Source organism: Catharus ustulatus, chromosome 7 (assembly GCF_009819885.2).
Source record: "Catharus ustulatus isolate bCatUst1 chromosome 7, bCatUst1.pri.v2, whole genome shotgun sequence".
NCBI lineage: Eukaryota > Metazoa > Chordata > Aves > Passeriformes > Turdidae > Catharus > Catharus ustulatus.
This window is the reverse complement of record NC_046227.1, coordinates 33094192-33112480: the sequence shown is the minus strand read 5'-3', so window position 1 is coordinate 33112480 and position 18289 is coordinate 33094192. Positions and strand designations below refer to the sequence as shown.

At 43.3% G+C, this 18289-nt stretch overlaps 1 protein-coding gene across 1 annotated transcript; it reads left to right on the top strand.

The window, feature by feature from the left end:
* Positions 1-1346: 1346 nt before the first annotated feature.
* LCT (lactase) lies at positions 1347-17797 on the top strand. Its single transcript, XM_033065019.1, has 17 exons — positions 1347-2010; positions 2948-3027; positions 4233-4316; positions 4978-5080; positions 5432-5507; positions 6221-6908; positions 7291-7936; positions 9257-10816; positions 11142-11410; positions 11545-11835; positions 12661-12859; positions 13488-13690; positions 14052-14161; positions 14692-14826; positions 15683-15906; positions 16724-16960; positions 17586-17797. Exons 1-17 carry the CDS (start codon positions 1347-1349, stop codon positions 17795-17797), a joined length of 5781 nt encoding a protein of 1926 aa, XP_032920910.1.
* The last annotated feature ends 492 nt before the right edge of the window (positions 17798-18289 follow it).

The following is an 18289-nucleotide window of genomic DNA, read 5'->3' as shown; positions in this document are numbered from 1 at the left end:
CTTTGATGTTATTCTATATTAATAGAATAACAATAGGAAGATGTTTGGCCTTCGTTATGTGTTTCCCCTTCTCCTCCTCTTAATCTTTGTTTGAAAATAAATACTGTTAATGTAGGAGAAAATATTTTTTCTTCTTCTTTCCCCAGTTCAGTAGGCTGAGAGGGGTTTTTTGAGTTTATGCAGCTCTACTGAAAAGTAAACACCTGGTGGTGCTGTAAAGTTAATGTTTAAACTTGCTCTTCAGACATCACAGTGAAGGGAACTTGTTCAGACCACTTGGCACAATGTTACAGTGAGTTCTTTAGGGCTTCCTGAAAAAAAAATCTGGGAGTCAAAGTTATAGGGTCAGAGTACACAAATTACAACCCCCTCTATAAGGTTTAAGTAACAGCACATATTGGGGGATGTCTCCTGCTGTAACTTAAAGATAATATTGCTTGACAGCAACAACTTGCCCAGATGATTGCAGGTATGCTTTAGACAGAATTCTGGTTATTAAAGAAGACGAGACGGACCCAACATTTCATAGGTATGTAGAATGTTGTGTTTAGTTGGTTTAAAAATGTTCTCAGCTGTTCAGTTTTGCTGTACTGGAATGCTGAAAAGCTGAATTAGCTCTGCCCTTCAGCACTTCAGGTGAGTGACCTGAATCTGTCCACCCTACAGGGAGAGCAGTGTTTTTGGGACTGAAGGAGGAAGTGCTTTGGAAAGCAAAGAAATGAGACTGAAATTCTTTGATGGTAAGGGGCAGGAGGAAGCACAGTGTTGCTGCTGCCTGAATTCACATCAGAGTCACTTTTCCAGCTGGGTGATGTACCACATCTCAGATTTCCTTTATCCACTCAGAATTAGACCACAAACGTGCCTCCTGCTGCCCTGCCTGCCCTGAGCCATGGTGGAGCCAGCCCAGCCATGCAGATAACACTGTTACTGATTTTGCATCCAGAGCTATGCTGGAATTCTTCTAAAGCTGAAAAAGGCCAAAAGGAGAGGGAAAGTTTATCTATTTATTTCATCTTCCTCTAAATGGGAGGCAGTATTAACAAATGTCAACTGATATTTAAACTTAAAGGGAAACATAAGCATCTCATAAAATGTTTTTACATGACCTTTCTCTAGCTGATGGAAAGTGTTTTTGTGCTCATCTATCTGTCTGTTTATCTACTGAATGAAAGTCCTGGTCTATTATTCCAGTGTCAGCTAGTTCAGAAAATATTTATCTATGTTATAATACAGATAACAGACATATATATCTGTAACTATGTATATAACAGGTAATTTCAGTTAAATATTACCTCTACTGCTGTATAAGTAGTGTGGAACTGTTTCTGAAGTAAGGTTCAGAAATGGACCTGGTTTGTAGGACAGTCATCTTCTTTCTGTTGGTTTCTCTCAGCCCTGGGACAGATGGGGAATTTGCTCGGAATTTTATAACCATGGCTGGGCCTCTACCCAGTGAGCTGGCAGAGAGGTTGTGCCTGCAGGAGCAGGTGCTGCCCGAGGAACAGCAGGGCCCTGCCGTGACTGGAGCACAGGGTTCCCTGGGCCGGGCAGACCTCGTGGCTTCCGAGCTGCCCCGGCGCTTCTCGCGGCTCCGCAAGCTGGGGGTGACGCACTACAAGGTGCTCCTGCCCTGGGCTCGCCTTCTTCCCAAGGGGAACACCACGGAGGTGGATGGAGCCCTGGTGTCGTGCTACCGGCAGCTGCTGGAGGCCCTGGCTGCTGCAGAGCTCAGAGCTGTGCTGGTTCTGCACCAGGGCCGCGTCCCCAGCGCTGTGGCCGTCCAGGCCAGCGGGAGGAGAGCCAGGGCATTTTCTGAGCTCTTTGTGGAGTACGCAGATTTCAGCTTCCGTGCCTTTGGGCACCTGGTGGATGTGTGGCTCTCCTTCAGTGACCTGCCAGAGGTCATTCAAAGCCTGCCCTACGCTGAGCCCCAGGAGCGAGTCCAGGCCGTGGCTGCTGCTCATAAAGGATTTTACACCATGCTCCATGAGATGGTCTCACCAGCAGGTAAGAGAGCAGGGTTTTTCAATATGACCCACAAACATTTTCTTGTTGCATTAAATGGCAACTGCTACCTTCAGTCTCTGTGTAGACATTTGTGTGTGCCTCTTCCTGATCCATGGAGGAAAGACTAAAAGCTTTTTGGAATGTACCTGAAACCGTGAAAAAACAAGGCACAAGAAGTTTCCTATACAATAATAACTCTGAGGAAGGCTGCAGTGTCCTTTGTTTGACGTTCCTCATTGCAGACACCAGGGTTTACAGTAATTGAATCCCACACCTACCTGTTTGTATTACACACAGCAATAGAATTTCACCTCTTCCATGATGGGTACCTGGGATTTTCCAAGCAGATGTCACCTCTGCCTTCTTTAGCCTTGGTATTTTTCTGTTCCAGACAGACAACCAGTACAGCTGGCTAAGTCACCATTTCTTTTCTCCAAATTTTAATTAGTTAATCTATTTTTAATTCTTGCATTTTTCAGGAAGAATTTTTAATTCTTACATTTGTACACTTTGTTGTACAGTTCACGCTATCTGGTGATAGCCCTTAGAAGTTGCCCATCTTCCCTCCTGCATCTTTTGTTCCTCCAAGTTCTTCCCACCCCAGTGTCTCAGAAACATTCAACATAGAATGGATTAAAAAAAACCAATTGTAGAACCATCACAAAGGCATGAAAATTAATAAATATGTTAATTATAATTATGCTGGGGGTGGAAGGGCATTTTATTGATGAAGGCCCCTTGAATGATGCCTTTGAATTTCTACCTTTTTCAGCTCTGCATTGAGATCACAGTGGGTATTCTGAAATCAACTGCTTGAAGCACTGTCTGGTGTTCCACAGCTTCAACAATTCAAAACTGTTTTTTAGAATGACTGCAGTAAACTGAAATTTTTATTTGTCCTTAATATGTTACTAACAGACTGCCTCTCTTTCTCAAGGTGGAAAGCTGTCCATTGCTTTGGAAATGGGTGATGTCTTGGACAGTGCTTCATCAGAATTGCTTTCAGTTTCTCTTCAGGTAACATCTTAAGGAAGTATTTCTAAATTTATATAAATTTGCCTTGATTTAGCTTTAGGTTTTTTTTGTATGGGATCAAATAACCTGTTGCAAGTTAAATAAAATTTTAGCAGGTTGACCAGTTTGGTAAGCTTAATTATTTGATTAGTCTGATTATGTGAAACTGCTGATTTAAAACTTGTTTCAGTGTCCTTTCTTGGCTGGTAGGCGCTGATTAAGCTACATGGAGACAAATTTGCTCTCATAATTTGGCAGTGTTAGCAATATACTTGCTAAATGACAAGGTGTCTCCAAAAAGTGTACCTGTTACCATTTTCTCTGCAGGTATACCTAATGCACCACCAAAGATACTGATACATTATCCTAATTAGCTGATATTCAAAATATCTGCTGATTATGTTAAAACCCAGACTGAGCTGTGCTAAAAGTGCTGTAGTTGCATAGGGATGGCACAACACAAGGAGAACATTATCTGTACAAAGGCAATGACATCCTTTCCTAAAGACCCAATTCCCTGTTTGTAGCTGTCCTCACCCAGAGGATGTTGATGTAGGTTACAGTGCACAGATAACAGTGCAGGGCTTTTTGCTGTGTTTATAATCTTTCAAAACTTAGAACCAAGTCAAGCAATGTTGTAGGTGTGACATTGCAAGGATTTAAGCAAGGTGTGGTTTGTAGGGAGGTCAAAACTAGAACAAAATCTTAGACTGAAAAACAAACTGAAGGCTTATCAGTTTTCTTCAGCTTCATCAGCTAGTTTGACAAGAAAATGCAATCTATTCCCTTGAGCTTGATGAGTTCTAGTGGGATAACACTTGTGTTATGGAATGATTAAAGTGGACTTTCAACCAAGTGTTTTGATAAGACCTACCTGAACCACGTAGTTATAATGGTTTCTCTGATAAATCATAAACAGAAAATAAGGAAGTATCTGTAAATCATTAATATTAAATTCATAAAATAGAATTTAATTTAGTTGTTTAAATTGTATTTTGTTTAGAAGGAGACATGCAAAACACATCTTCCCATACAGTATCCAGTTTGTGCTCCCTATATTGTCCAGGGCTCCCATACAGCTGTATGGCTTCTTACTCCAGCAATATGTCTTTATCAATCCTTACACAGTTTTATGTATTTTTAATGTAATATTTCCAAAACCCACCCATTTTAATCCAGCATGATTATTTTCCTTTTCTTCTTTCCAGGATTCAGTAGACTTTGTGTCTCTTAATGTTCAGTATCATTGTGGAAATGAAACATATTTCTACAAGAAATTGAGTGAATTCCAGGTAATGTTATGCACAGGGTTAAAATGATAGCAGCAAACAGCAGACCATAAATAGGAGCAGAATTTCATGTGCTGTGATGCATGTCTAAACAGTTGTGATTTTCTGTGAAAGCTCAGGCAGCAGCTACACTGGGAAGCAGCTGCAAAGTGCTCATTTCTCTATTGCTATTCTGACTTAAAAACTGTTATTGGAAGATGCTGGAAAGGATCATCTTAGTCAATGCTTATTATTGATGTATTAACAACTGGAATGACAAAATCCTTTTGTCTGGGACAGAAAAGCTTTCTCTCTCACATGCTAAGTGTTTGACCAAAATACTAAGAGATATTAAATTCTAGCATGAGCTCTACAACAGTGCTGCCAAACTTCACATTCTTCATCAGCAGAGCCAGTGCTAGAAATGTTACTGAAGGTGAGTTTATTAAAGGATTAGATCTCATGGCAGCACCAACATCAGTGATGCTGTAGGCTGGTACCTATTATAACCTATATTAAACCTCTGGTAGTGAACTGCCTTCTTAAAATTCCTAAGCAGAGTCATCCAGCATCTGGGTAGCAGGATAAGGAGCTGCCCATGTAAAATGTAAAAAATGCCAAGAACATGGTTTTACTAGTTGGCTGATGCTTTTTTTCATACTACTCCCTCACTTCTGGTTTGCAGAATGTCTGGAAGGACAAAGACATCTTGGTTTCTAGTCTAAAGGCCCTTGACTGTGCTCCCATGTCAGAGCATCCTTTCATACCAGTAGCTGCCATTGTCAAAGGTGAGTGATGTTTGAACAAGGAGAGTTTTTTAGTTAAGATCGGCAGGATAACTTATAGAGGAAATTCAAAATCATCCAATGTAGGCTACTGCTATTAGATTAAATAACTTTGCAATTTTTTATAGTATTCTTGGAAAATTAAGGATGGATGGTGAGTGTTGAGGGGGGTGAAACAGGAAATCTTTCCCAAATCTTTTAGTCCTTTTCATCAGCCTCAAATTGTAGAAGGGGAGGTTTAGGTTGGATATTAGGAAAAATTTCTTTCAAGATGTAATTGTTTGTTACAAGTAGTGTCATGCAGTCCATGGCATCTAAGACTACATCCATCACTTACCATTTGTTTGTTTGCAGCTATTAATAAAGAAGAAGCACACATAATTGGGTGTGACATTAATGAGTTCTTGGACTACTTACCTCATGTTTTAAGGTACTATAAAAATACTGTAATAGCATACAATACTGTAATAAAGTACAGTAATGAAACAGTATCCTCTAGAAAGCTTTGTGCAGGGAGACACAAGACATTTTAGTGGTGAAGTCTGCTTTTAGTTGCTGAAAAGGCTGCAAAGAGCTGCTTTTCTGCTGAGCCCAGCCTCTCCCAATTACTTGCAATCCTCTATCCTGCTACTAATCCTAAAATGTAATCCTCTTCCACACTCTCATCCTTGGTTACCCAAATTGCACCTTCAAGCCAATAGAACAAGCACATTTTTCAAGCCTTCTGCTTTTTTGAAGAGCAAAATGGTTACAAACAAACAAATCCAATAGAGGCTTTCCTAGGGGAGAAGCCAACTGAGCTTATGGAAATGTGAGAGATGTCATTGTGCAGGCAAATGCTAAGGATTACAGTGCCAGGAAATTCATGGAGCAGTTGTAGCATGGAATTTGCTGCTCACTGCAAGGATTTTGCTTGCACCTCTGACCTAACTAATGAATTATGAGACTCTACATTCAAAGAGCTGTTCTGCAGTTACTCACTGCTGGGAGAGAGCAGGGTTAGATTGATCAGATGTCAAAGGATCTGTATGTAGCTTATGTGACCTGAATGGGAAGCAAACTTCCTTTCTACTCCGTGTTTACAAGTTTTATGGCACTGACATCCACCTTGGAGATTTTAACTTCTATTTATTATATTTCCAGTGAAATAAATACTCTACAGAAAAACTCAGATGCTGTTCTTGCCCCTCGATCCTCCTATCAAACAGTCTGGGAAATGTTTGCTGAGCAGTCTGAATCAGAGAGGGATTCTTTCCTGCAAGATGTTTTCCCAGATGGGTTCCTCTGGGGCATATCCACAGGTGCCTTTAACATCGAAGGAGCTTGGGCAGAGGATGGGAAAGGAGAGAGCATCTGGGACCAGTTTGGGCATGGAGGCCATGTCCACATGAACCAAACAGCAGATGTGGCATGTGACAGCTACTATAAAACCGGCTATGACATTTACCTGCTTAAGGGCCTTCACCCCCAGCTGTACAAATTTTCTGTATCCTGGTCTAGAATTTTCCCTGCTGGCACCAACAAGACCATCAATTCCAAGGGTGTTGATTATTACAACCGCTTAATTGACCTCTTGTGTGACTCTAACATTGAGCCCATGGTGACTCTGTTCCACTGGGACCTACCCCAAGCTCTGCAGGCTCTTGGTGGCTGGCAGAATGAAAGTATCATAGATGCTTTTGTGAGCTATGCAGACTTCTGCTTTTCCACGTTCGGGGATCGGGTCAAGCTCTGGGTTACGTTCCACGAGCCCTGGGTTATCAGCTACGCTGGCTATGGCACCGGAGAGCATCCTCCAGGAATCACTGACCCTGGAGCAGCATCTTACAAGGTAGGGCCACAGGAATAATTGAGATCCTGCAGCTACTCTTGTTATTTTCCATGATGGTTCTGGGCTTTAACAATGTTCAAACCTAATGTGGCCTCTGAGACAACTATTAGGTTGCTGGATTTATGATACTTGCTAGAAATGGGTTAGTTAATGGAGGCCAGGTGTTGTTATTTTATTTTTCTATTCTGAAAGCTGATGTGGATGGATAGTGAGATTCTTTTGCTTATTCCAAAACTTGCTACACTCCTTGTCAATCATTATTTGTTTTGTCAAGGTGTTTTCTTATGGATGGAGAGGACATTTTCACATGGCAATAAACCCAATGCTTAAGAGCTTTTGTGAGATGGAGTGTGACACATTCTCCTCTGCTTTCTACTCCCAGGTTGCTCACACAATTCTCAAGGCTCATGCCAAGGTCTGGCACCTGTATAATGACAAATACCGTTCTCAGCAACTGGGAAAGGTGGGGCTGGTGCTGAACTCAGACTGGGCTGAACCCAAGACTCCATCCAGCTCCGAGGATGTGAGGGCATCTGAGAGGTACCTGCAGTTCATGCTTGGCTGGTTTGCTCACCCCGTATTTGTTAATGGTGATTACCCAGATATCCTGAAGGCTCAGATCCAGGAAGTGAACCAGCAGTGCTCCACAACAGTTGCCCAGCTGCCTGTGTTTACAGAGGAGGAGAAGACCTTGGTGAAAGGGACTGCAGATTTCTTTGGCCTTTCCCATTACACTTCCCGCCTGGTCAGTGCTGGAGCTAACGCCAGCTGCACACCAGGCTATGAGAGCATTGGGAACTTCTCCTTGCATGTAGACCCTTCCTGGCCACAGGCTGCCTCTTCTTGGATCCATGTGGTCCCTTGGGGATTAAGAAGGCTGCTGAAGTTTGTATCCCAGGAATACACAGGGTCAAAGATCCCAATATACATAGCAGGGAATGGTGTGCCGACAGCAGACACCGGGGATCTTCTCAATGACACTCTGCGAGTGGATTATTTCCGCCAGTACATCAATGAGGCCCTGAAAGGTATGGACAAATCCAATTATTTTATTTTTTCTTAATCGTGCCGAGTGGTCATTCTAGACCTTCCATAGTGGTTAACTTTAAAACATCACCACTTGCACAGTGATGTTGTGTAGCTGCTTGTTGTGTAGGTAATGAGTGTGACTTTATATACTTAAGTCTATCTGGTGTCCAGACATGGAGCTCTCCATTCTGTTTCGATATTGGAATGCACTTTTTTAATATATGGATTAATGTAGCGTGGATCCTAAGGTCAGTCCCTCTATGAGAACACTGTTCATACACTCCAGTTCCCCTGGAGATGAATGGCCTGCAGGCTCTTGCCTGTAGATCTCTCATAAATTGGGGCTGAACTTTACCAATTTACCTTTACCAATTAATCAGATCTAACTTGCAGTGACCACTTCAGACTGAGAATATCTTCCTAAAATTTCTACCTCAATCATTTTGCAAATGTTTAGGTTATGCTTATAGAATGCTCATGTTATGCTTGTATCTTTGCAAGATGTGTATCTTTTGGCATAAAAATAACGTTAGTGACAAGTTCTGGAAGAATGTATAGAGCTGAGATTTCAAATAGAGATTTGACTGATGCTCTCTAGATAGACTAAACAATACTGTCAGAAAAACATAAAATATGCGGTATTAAATATGTTGGTGATCAGTGTGTACAGCATTTGATTAGCTTGACCTAGATCTCAACATACTGCTAGAAGTGTTGAGAGAGCTAAGGAAACACAATTTACCATTGCTGTTATGCCTCAGCAGAAGTAAAGTGGATGGACTGCACATGGAAGGGAGCTTTTCTTGAATAAGAGAGATTTAGTGCTTTTTTTGTAAGCAATGTGAGGAGGTATAGTGGACTTGCATCTGCTGGTATTGGGTACACTGTTCTGCTAAAAGAAGCTCTCTTGTGCTCAGGGAATATAGGAAAGCACTAAGTACCTGCAATGTTTCAGTTTAATTAGTGTTAAATCTAAAAGTGCACCATACACCTAAATTGGTGAAATCTACTTGAAAACAAGAACACAAGGGAAGGGATACCAGTGGCACAAGTGTCTTGTACTCAGATACCTCTTGACTAATACTTCTTTTGTTACACATTTCTATCACTAAGCATTTCACCAGCTCCTATTATGGTGCTGACTGCTTTTTCTGTCAGATACTCTTAATTGTTTGTGACGTGTTTTTAGCCTTTAAAACCATTTGTAAGTGGTTTGGCGTGTCACACATATCCTTGGCTGTGGTGCTTCTGTTGTGCTGAGCTGTGTCCAGGAAATGGCCAGGTGGGTAACTAACAATGTCTCATTGTTTCTGTGGCAGCGGTGAAACTGGATGCCGTTGGTGTTGGGTCCTACATTGCTCGATCCCTGCTTGATGGCTTTGAAGGCCCTGTGGGATACAGCCAAAAATTTGGGCTGCATCACGTGAACTTTGAAGACAGCAACAGACCAAGGACTCCCAAGGCATCTGCTTACTTCTATTCTAGTGTTATTGAAAATAATGGTTTTCCATCCCAAGCCTTGGGCAGATTTTCTGCACCAGTGATGTTTGACCAACCTGTGCCATCGAAGCTGCCAAATTTACCAGCATCAGAAGTTCCCTCCAAGGCAAAGGTTGTCTGGCAGAAGTTTTCGTCCCAGACTGCCTTTGAAAGAGACATGTATTTTTATGGGACATTCCCAGAGGATTTTTCATGGGGTGTGTCTTCCTCTTCCTACCAGATAGAGGGAGGTTGGGATGCTGATGGCAAAGGACCCAGCATTTGGGATAACTTCACCCATGTCCCAGGGAATGTAAACAATAACGATACTGGAGATATAGCTTGTGATAGCTACAACAAGGTGGAGGCAGATATTTACATGCTGAAAGCCTTAGGGGTAAAGAACTATCGTTTTTCTGTGTCCTGGCCTCGAATTTTCCCCACTGGAAGGAACAACTCAATCAACAGCTATGGAGTTGCATACTACAACCGCCTCATTGATGGACTGATTGCAAACAACATCTCTCCAATTGTCACTCTCTACCACTGGGACCTACCACAAACTCTCCAGGACATCGGTGGCTGGGAGACCGAAGAGATCATTGACCTGTTTGACAGCTTTGCAGACTTCTGTTTCCAGACGTTTGGGGACAGGGTGAAGTTCTGGATTACGTTCAATGAACCCAACATCCTCGCCTGGTTGGGCTACGGCGAGGGCTTGTTCCCACCCAATGTCAAGGAGCCTGGTGATGCTCCCTACAAGGTTGCCCACATCTTCCTGAAAGCCCACGCCAAGGTCTACCACACCTACGATGACAAATACAGAGCGACTCAGGGAGGGATCATTGCCCCATGCCTCTTCACCACCTGGGCTGAGCCCAAGACACCGAGTGACCCCAGGGACATTGAAGCTGCTGACAGGTACTTGCAGTTTTTGGTGGGTTGGTTTGCACACCCCATTTACAAGAACGGGGACTACCCTGATGTCATGAAGTGGAAAGTTGGGAACAGGAGCGAGCTCCAGAACCTGCCATCGTCGCGCCTGCCGGTTCTGACAGCGGAGGAGCGCGAATACATCCGGGGCACCGCAGACGTCTTCTGCTTCAACACATACTCCTCCAAAATTATAAGCCATTCAACAACACGTCTGAGCCCCTCCTCTTACGATTATGATCGGGAAATTTCAATAACGGTTGACAGCTCCTGGCCTACCTCAGCTCTCCCTGACCATCGGCCCGTGGCCTGGGGGCTGAGGAGGCTACTGAACTGGATCAAAGAGGAGTATGGAAACCCCCCAATATATATCATCGAGAATGGTGTGGGGGCAAAGTCCAAATCGGACATTGATGACAATGCCAGGATATTTTACGTCAAAACTTACATTGATGAAGCTTTAAAAGGTACCAGAATTTGCTTTTGTTCTGTTGATGTTGTGTGTCCCCTCTCTAGATTTCTGGTTACTTTACTCCTGTGAAGAGTACTTTTTAAAAGTGATTGATATCAGTCTTTGAATAGTCTGAATACAATATAAACACAGTGTTTGTTTTTATTATATCCTTTGCATAGTTGTACTTTTTTTTCCTGCAACTATGAAAATTCTTTCAGTTATCTTAGTTGACCCGTGCCACCTTTATGGACTGTATGGACTTGCATGTGAATTCCTTAGGGTTCATTTAATGTGTGATTATGCCACTGATGCTCCTCCATTTTTTTCTGGTCTTTCAGCTTACAAGGTAGATGGTGTTAATCTGAAAGGATACAACGCCTGGTCTCTGATGGATAACTTTGAATGGGTGGATGGTTATGAGCCAAGATTTGGATTGCACCAGATTGATTTTGACAACCCCAACAGGCCGAGAACGCCAAAGCGCTCTGCTGTGTACTATGCAGAAATCATCCGCAATAACGGCATCCCACTGCCCAAGGAAGATGAATTTTTATATGGAGAGTTTCCAGAGAACTTCTCGTGGAGTGTAGCAACTGCAGCTTACCAGGTCAGGAAACTGAGATGGACTGTATCTGAGGATAGTTAATTAATTGTGTGGCACCACAAAGAATAACAGGCTGAATTCTTTGCTAGACCTGAATTTGGGTTTGCTAATAATTCTTCCCCCATTTTCAATTACAGATTGAGGGAGGATGGAGAGCAGATGGCAAAGGACTCAGCATTTGGGACAAATATGCCCACACTCCCTTGAGAATTGGCAAAGATGCAACTGGAGATGTAGCTTGTGACAGCTACCACCGGATTGAGGAGGATGTGGAAATGCTGAAAAGCCTCAAGGTGTCTCACTATCGCTTTTCCATCTCCTGGTCCCGTGTTCTCCCAGATGGAACCACCAGATACATCAATGAAAAGGGACTGAACTACTATGAAAGGCTGATCGATGCCCTTCTGGCAGCCAACATTGTACCTCAGGTAACTACACCCAGTAACTTTCAGGTAACTGAAAAACAGCAAACCCCAAATCTGATGCTCAGAGCAACGTGTGTGTTTCCATCCATACCCTTCTTCACACAGAAATTGTTTTTCATATTTTTAATTTTGTGAAGAAACATGGGATATTGCATAAGCAAATGAACCTGGAATGTAGGGATATGTTGAAATTACTACCCAGAAAGACCACAGTAAACCTATTGTTGGCAGTTTCCAATTGCTTTCTTATCCCTTTACCTTGGAAATAGCTTCCACAGGGACTTACACAGAGATCTTTCACACACTGAGGTGAGACTAACATTGTTCCCAGGATCCTTCTTATCTTCCTTCTTGCCTTTCTTAGAGAGAGATGGAACTTTATTCTTTTCCTGGGAGTCAGGAAGCTCCACTGGTCAGTGTTATTTGTCACATACAACAGACAGTGACCTCACCCCTGCATCAATCAGCTCTTTCAGCACTGATGAGGGACTCTGAGCTCTGTCCTCATACCCAGACAGTGCCAGCCCAGACAGGTGCTCTATTGGATTGTATTTCACCTGAGAGGCCATGCAGGTGCAGCAGTTTTTCACTGATGAGTTCTTGCTGTCACAGGGTGGTTTTTGGTAAAAGCTTCATATTTACCATTAGGCAGTCCCTAAAGAAACTGCAAAAATTGATTTTATTGAGTGCGTGAGTGATCACTACATCAAACTACGTTAGGAACAGGTAACTGCAGATCAAAGCATAGTTTATTTGTGGTCATAAATGAATCTGAGTTACTGTGAGAATGACTGATTGAGTCCTTTGTCCTCCTGTCTTTCCCCACAGGTGACTCTCTATCACTGGGACCTCCCACAGGCACTGCAGAACGTTGGTGGGTGGAGGAACGATACTATAGTTCAGAGATTTAAGGAATATGCTGAGGTCCTTTTCCAGAGGCTGGGGGATAAAGTGAAATTTTGGATAACCCTCAATGAACCCTACAACACTGCCTATCTTGGCCATGGCACTGGCACAGCTGCTCCAGGTAAGACTGCTGGGCATAACCTCAGAGCCCTCATGGCACTGCCAGCACAATTGTTCTGTGCTGCAGCAGAGTGGTTCCTTGGGGCTTGCGAAGGTGGAACATGGAAAATGGTGAGCTGTGGATAGATTGGGTTTGGATTGCTGTGGTGAACAACTCCTTCTTTTACTCTGTCTGTCACCTCCAAGTCTGGATTACACTTGCTGCCTGGAGCAGACCTTGTTTCCAGACCAGCTCCAGGGAAGATGGAGAAGAGTTAGGGCTGAGGGAAGACCCAGCTCAGGAGTAGAACCAAGAGAAGAGGGGATGTGAGCTGACCTGAACACACAGTTTTCTGCTTTCCAAACTGGCAGCAGCCAGTTGCCAGGGCTGGCAGTCCATGGCCCAGTCCAGGGGGAGAAGGGGCAATGCAGGGTCCTGCCTTCACAGCCTTGCCATGGCAGCTGCTCCTTCTGCTGCCTCTGCCTCGTGCTGATTCCAGCCCAGAGGTGGGTTTGGGGCACCTGGTGCTGCACATTCATTCCTTTACCAGGGGCAGCTCTGAGTGCCCTGGGGTTGTGTTAACCTGGGAAACAGCCATGAGAGGCTGGGAAGTGCTGCTGCACTGCCTGTGCTGTTCCTGTCCCTGCAGGCATCTCGGATCTCTCAGGGCGCTTTCCCTACGAGGTGGGACACAACCTGATCAAGGCCCACGCGGAGGCCTGGCACCTCTACAACGAGACCTACCGGGCCAGGCAGGGAGGGCTCATCTCCATCACCATCAACTCTGACTGGGCAGAGCCACGCAACCCACACAGACAGGAGGACATCGAATCTGCCAGACGATTCATGCAGGTACAGAACCCCGGTCACAGCTCTCCCTGCTGCCCAGGTGACACCCCCTCTTTGGGTGCTGGACATGGCCAGAACCCAGGTGAGCATCTCACTGAAATGAAATGGTGAGGCAAGGAAATGTATCCCCTTCTTATGAGGGCTGATCAAGAATGCAACAGAAATGAGACAAAATATGATTGTAGTGACTAAAGTTTATTAAATTTACTGCTGTTTTATGGCCATCCCTTTTGTACCTGTTGTACCTGTTGTAAATTCAGGTACCACTATGAAGCAACACATAACAGAGGAATGGCTAAATCCCTCTAGCTAAATGGCTAAATGTTTTGATATATGATTTATCCTCTCTTATTTCCTGGTTTAGTTTTTCCTAGGTTGGTTTGCTCACCCCATTTTCAAAAATGGTGATTACGGTGAAGTGATGAAAAGAAGGATTCGGGAACGAAGTCTGGCTCAGGGCCTGAGTGAGTCCCGGTAAGAGCCCAGGCACACACCTGCTTTTGTTTCACTGGCTGTGCTGAAACATGCTTTTCTTACAGAAATGATACATTTCAATGATTCTGTTCCAATGTTACTCTAAAAAAAAATTATTGTATCCTCACAGAAAAATTCTAGTGTACATTTTCAGAGACTCACAGAATAATTTGTGTTGGAAGGGACCTTTAAGAACACTTGGTTGCAATCTAGGCCAGGGGGCTTTGCCTATTCCCTGTCTTTACCTCCTTTGCAAACTAAATTGACTAATATATCTTTGGGGTAATAAATTGTCAGCTCAGCGACACAGTAACTGCCCCGCATTAGCCACAGTACTTTACTTGATGCCTGTGGTAAATTTGTTTAACTTTTCTTAAAACTATGTACTGAACTCATTGGTCCCTCAGTTACATTTCTTATTTTCCATTCCCAGTTCCCAGTTTCTCTCCCTGTGCTTGTGGTGCTGGTACCAGGGATCCCAGCATCACCATGGAGTGTGGGCAAAGTGAATTCTCTGTTTTCTCTTGCAGACTTCCAGAATTTACTGAAAGTGAAAAACAAAGAATTAAAGGCACTTATGACTACTTTGGTCTAAATCATTATACCACAGTTTTAACATACAACATGAACTACCCTACAAGTGTTAAGTCATATGACTCTGATAGGTAAGAGATGAATATAAATTAGGTCAAGTAAAATCTGCACAGCTGGAGCCTGGGTTAACTGACAAGTGTAAATTTATAGCAAATAAAGCTGTGAGATAGGTATTTTAAGCTGTTATAAACCAATACTAGGGATAATATAACCAAGCAGTACCTGAGGTGCTGTTATTTTCACAAAAGTCCAGCACACATGAGGTGATAAACAGTATTTATCATACTTCCTGCCTCCAATCTGCAGTTTAATCTGAGAGGTGTTATCCTGGTTTGTGGGTACTGATCCATTTGCTCTTAAGCAGGTTTAGGTCCCTGACTGCATTGGATAAATGTAAGTTCAAAGCCTAAATAGCTAAATCACTTCATGGTTCAGTATAGATTAAGTCAAGATTTTTTATTTAGATACTAATTTTATTCCTCTGCTTCAAAAAGTAAACATTAGGAGCTTGTTAATTTTTTTAATGAGAATTCAGGTAATGGTGGGACCACACATGGGAGTGAAATTGTCTCCTTTCCAAAATGTTTCCACAGGGAATAGATGAAATTGTTATAACTTTCCTTTGCTGCTACATCCCAGCTCCTCATAGTTTCAACCCTTAGGACAGAGGGCTCATTACATTCCTGCATGTAATGTAAAGGGCAGTTTTGTGTGCTCAAGCACTGCATTATGCCTTGAAAAGTAGAAATGGTGGTGTAGTATACAACCAACATCACGTTGTCAGCCATAGCTGATTTACACAGAGTGTTATTGTCAATCAAAGCATGAGGGGTGTTTTTAGGCTTGTGAGCAGCAGCAGCACCTCAGCCCTGGGCACAGAGGTGCAGGGCACATGGGACTGGCCCTGAGCATTGTTCTCCTCCACAGGGGCGTAGCCACAGTGACCGACCGCAGCTGGCTGGACTCCGGTTCTGTCTGGCTGAAGGTGACACCCTTTGGATTCAGGAAGATCCTCAGGTGGATAAAGGAAGAGTACAACAACCCTCCCATTTATGTGACTGAAAATGGGGTCTCAGAAAGGGGAGCCTTTGAATTCAATGACACTTGGAGAATGCATTACTATCGGAGCTACATTAATGAGGCACTGAAAGGTAAGAGTGATTATTGACATCTGGTGTATAAAGCAAGTTGTAAAGAGCTGAAAGACCACTGCCATCACTCCTCCAAGTTACACAGCTACATGGACTTACTGAATCCACTTCCAAGAGCCTTTGGGTTTACCAAAAACTGCCCATGGATAGTCACAAATGTGCCAGGAAAGATGATCTAAAGGAAGAACAAAGCCTGGCTATAGTGGGGTAACCTGCAGGTTCCTTGATTTGCTGCATGTGGTGAGAGAAGGTGCTACTACCTGATAAACTCCTAAACTCCTTTTAGTCTGACTACTGCTGTGTCTAAAAACTGCATCTTTTTTAAAAACAACAGTAAAAACCCAACCTCCAAACTGGTTTCAGTTACAACAGTGGTCAAACAACTTCAGGAAAGGGCTTTTTCAGTTTGCTTTTCTGGTGCACTGGGAACAGCCAGGTGTTCAGGCATTTATTGCCTTGTAGCAAACAGCAAGGCCCCACAAACACTTGTTTGCATTTTAATGGCTTTTCTTCTCTGTTCCTAACCCTTTGCACAAAAGCTTTAATTTTTGGAGCAGAGAAAAGCAGTGTCCAGTCCTGGGCACTGAGTGAACTACCCTGGCTGCTTGTTGGCTGTAACTTGGCAGCTGAGCTACCTCGAAACAGCTGAACCAAGTCAACACAGGGGAGGTGGGAATGGGGAGAACAAAACCTGTGAGCCCCAAATGGCAGTAAATCTCACTGTGCCATGTGTGGATGTTCTGGAGCACCTTCCTGCCCTGGCTGGCTGAGGGATAATCACTGACCTGTTCTCTCTTCTCTCTGCTCCTGCCTGCAGCCATCGTGCACGATGGTGTTGACATACGGGGCTACACTGCATGGACACTGATGGACAACATCGAGTGGGCAGCGGGTTATGAGGAAAAGTTTGGGCTCTACTATGTGAATTTCTCAGACCCTGCCTTGCCACGGCGCCCCAAGGCCTCAGCAAAGTATTACTCACAGATCATAAACTGCAATGGCTTTCCAGACCCAGCAACAGGCCCACATCCCTGTCTGGAACAGGATCCAGAAGGTAAGTGAAGCAGCAGAAATAGTGCTTGGGTGTTTGCATCTAATCCCAATCCAAAAAGGTTTTTAGAGACACCACCATTTTCTGCAATTTTTTTTTAAAGACTCCAGTCAATATCACTTCCCTGTGCAACACCAGACTAAATCTTGGGCAAGAGCACCTCAACGCATGCCTGTCTTAAAAATGTAGCAAAAGTTATTCCATTAGACTTTTCTCAAACAGAACTGCCCAAAATGTTCTCCAAACCACACACATTCAATATTCCCATAAGATTGTTTAGGAAAAAAAAAGAGCTTTATACAAATCCATGTTTTAGGTAAGGCTTTGGAAATACAAATTCTTTTGTCATTTGTGTCTTCTCAACTGGAGCAGTAAAAAGCAACCAGGGCTAGTGTGGTGGTTTGGGAATGAGAATACTCACCTGTACTACCAGGAATTGCACTATCAGCCTCAGCTGTGCCTTTACTCTGAGCTACAATTGCTCTAATCCCTGATCCCCAGAATTACAGCTCCTACCAGAGTATTGGACAACACCGTTAAAAGCCACAGGAAGCAGCAGTGCCCACAGCTGCATGGAACAGTTCCCCCAGGCTCTGCACTAACACTTTCTCATTGTTTTCCCATCCAGTGACACCAACAGACCCCACTCCAGGAGCAGCTGACAGAGTGAACTTTTTGGGACTGGATTTGACATCCCATAGTGCAGAAATAGCACTCTATGTGCTTTTTGCCCTTTCTGCAGTTGGAGCACTGAGCCTGGTTCTTTTTGCATTCAAATACGGAAAATTGTCCAAAAGATCTCATAAACAATCACATATAGAACTTAGTAGTAAAATGTAATATTGTCACATCATAAAATGTTTGGTTTTTTCTTCAAAAAAAGTCTACACCACTAGGAAAAGCAACTAGTACTTGCAGTATTGCAGCACTCTTTCCTCAGAGATGGCTCCCCAGCATTTTGTTGTTTGCCTTCCAATTTAAAAAGGGGGAGGAAAATTCTTTTTCTGTTTTAACTGCCTCTTTTGTCCATGGGCATTACTGATTTGATTACCTAAAGACCAAAGTAAAATTGCTTGTTCCTATCTGCATATAAGGCATCTGTCCTTGCTTCATCATCACCATCCACAGTTCTGAAAGAACCCCTGGAAGTTCTTCTGCTTCTTAGAATTTTAAGCAAATTACTGTCTCTCCTGGTGAAAACTGCTACACTGCAGCTACTGTATAGATTGGATTTTCACCCCCTCTTCCTTTGTTTCATATACAGTCATTTAAACTGGAACAAAATGTTTGCTGTATTTTAAATTTCAGTGCATGACCTTGCTCGCTTCCTTG

Excerpts from the sequence above, each read along its gene's own strand:
- LCT (XM_033065019.1), top strand. The coding sequence starts at position 1,347 with ATGGACCTGGTTTGTAGGACAGTCATCTTCTTTCTGTTGGTTTCTCTC. Across the intron at positions 12,860-13,487 it reads CACTGGCACAGCTGCTCCAG|GCATCTCGGATCTCTCAGGG; the intron begins GTAAGACTGCTG and ends CTGTCCCTGCAG. Across the intron at positions 14,162-14,691 it reads CAGGGCCTGAGTGAGTCCCG|ACTTCCAGAATTTACTGAAA; the intron begins GTAAGAGCCCAG and ends TTTCTCTTGCAG.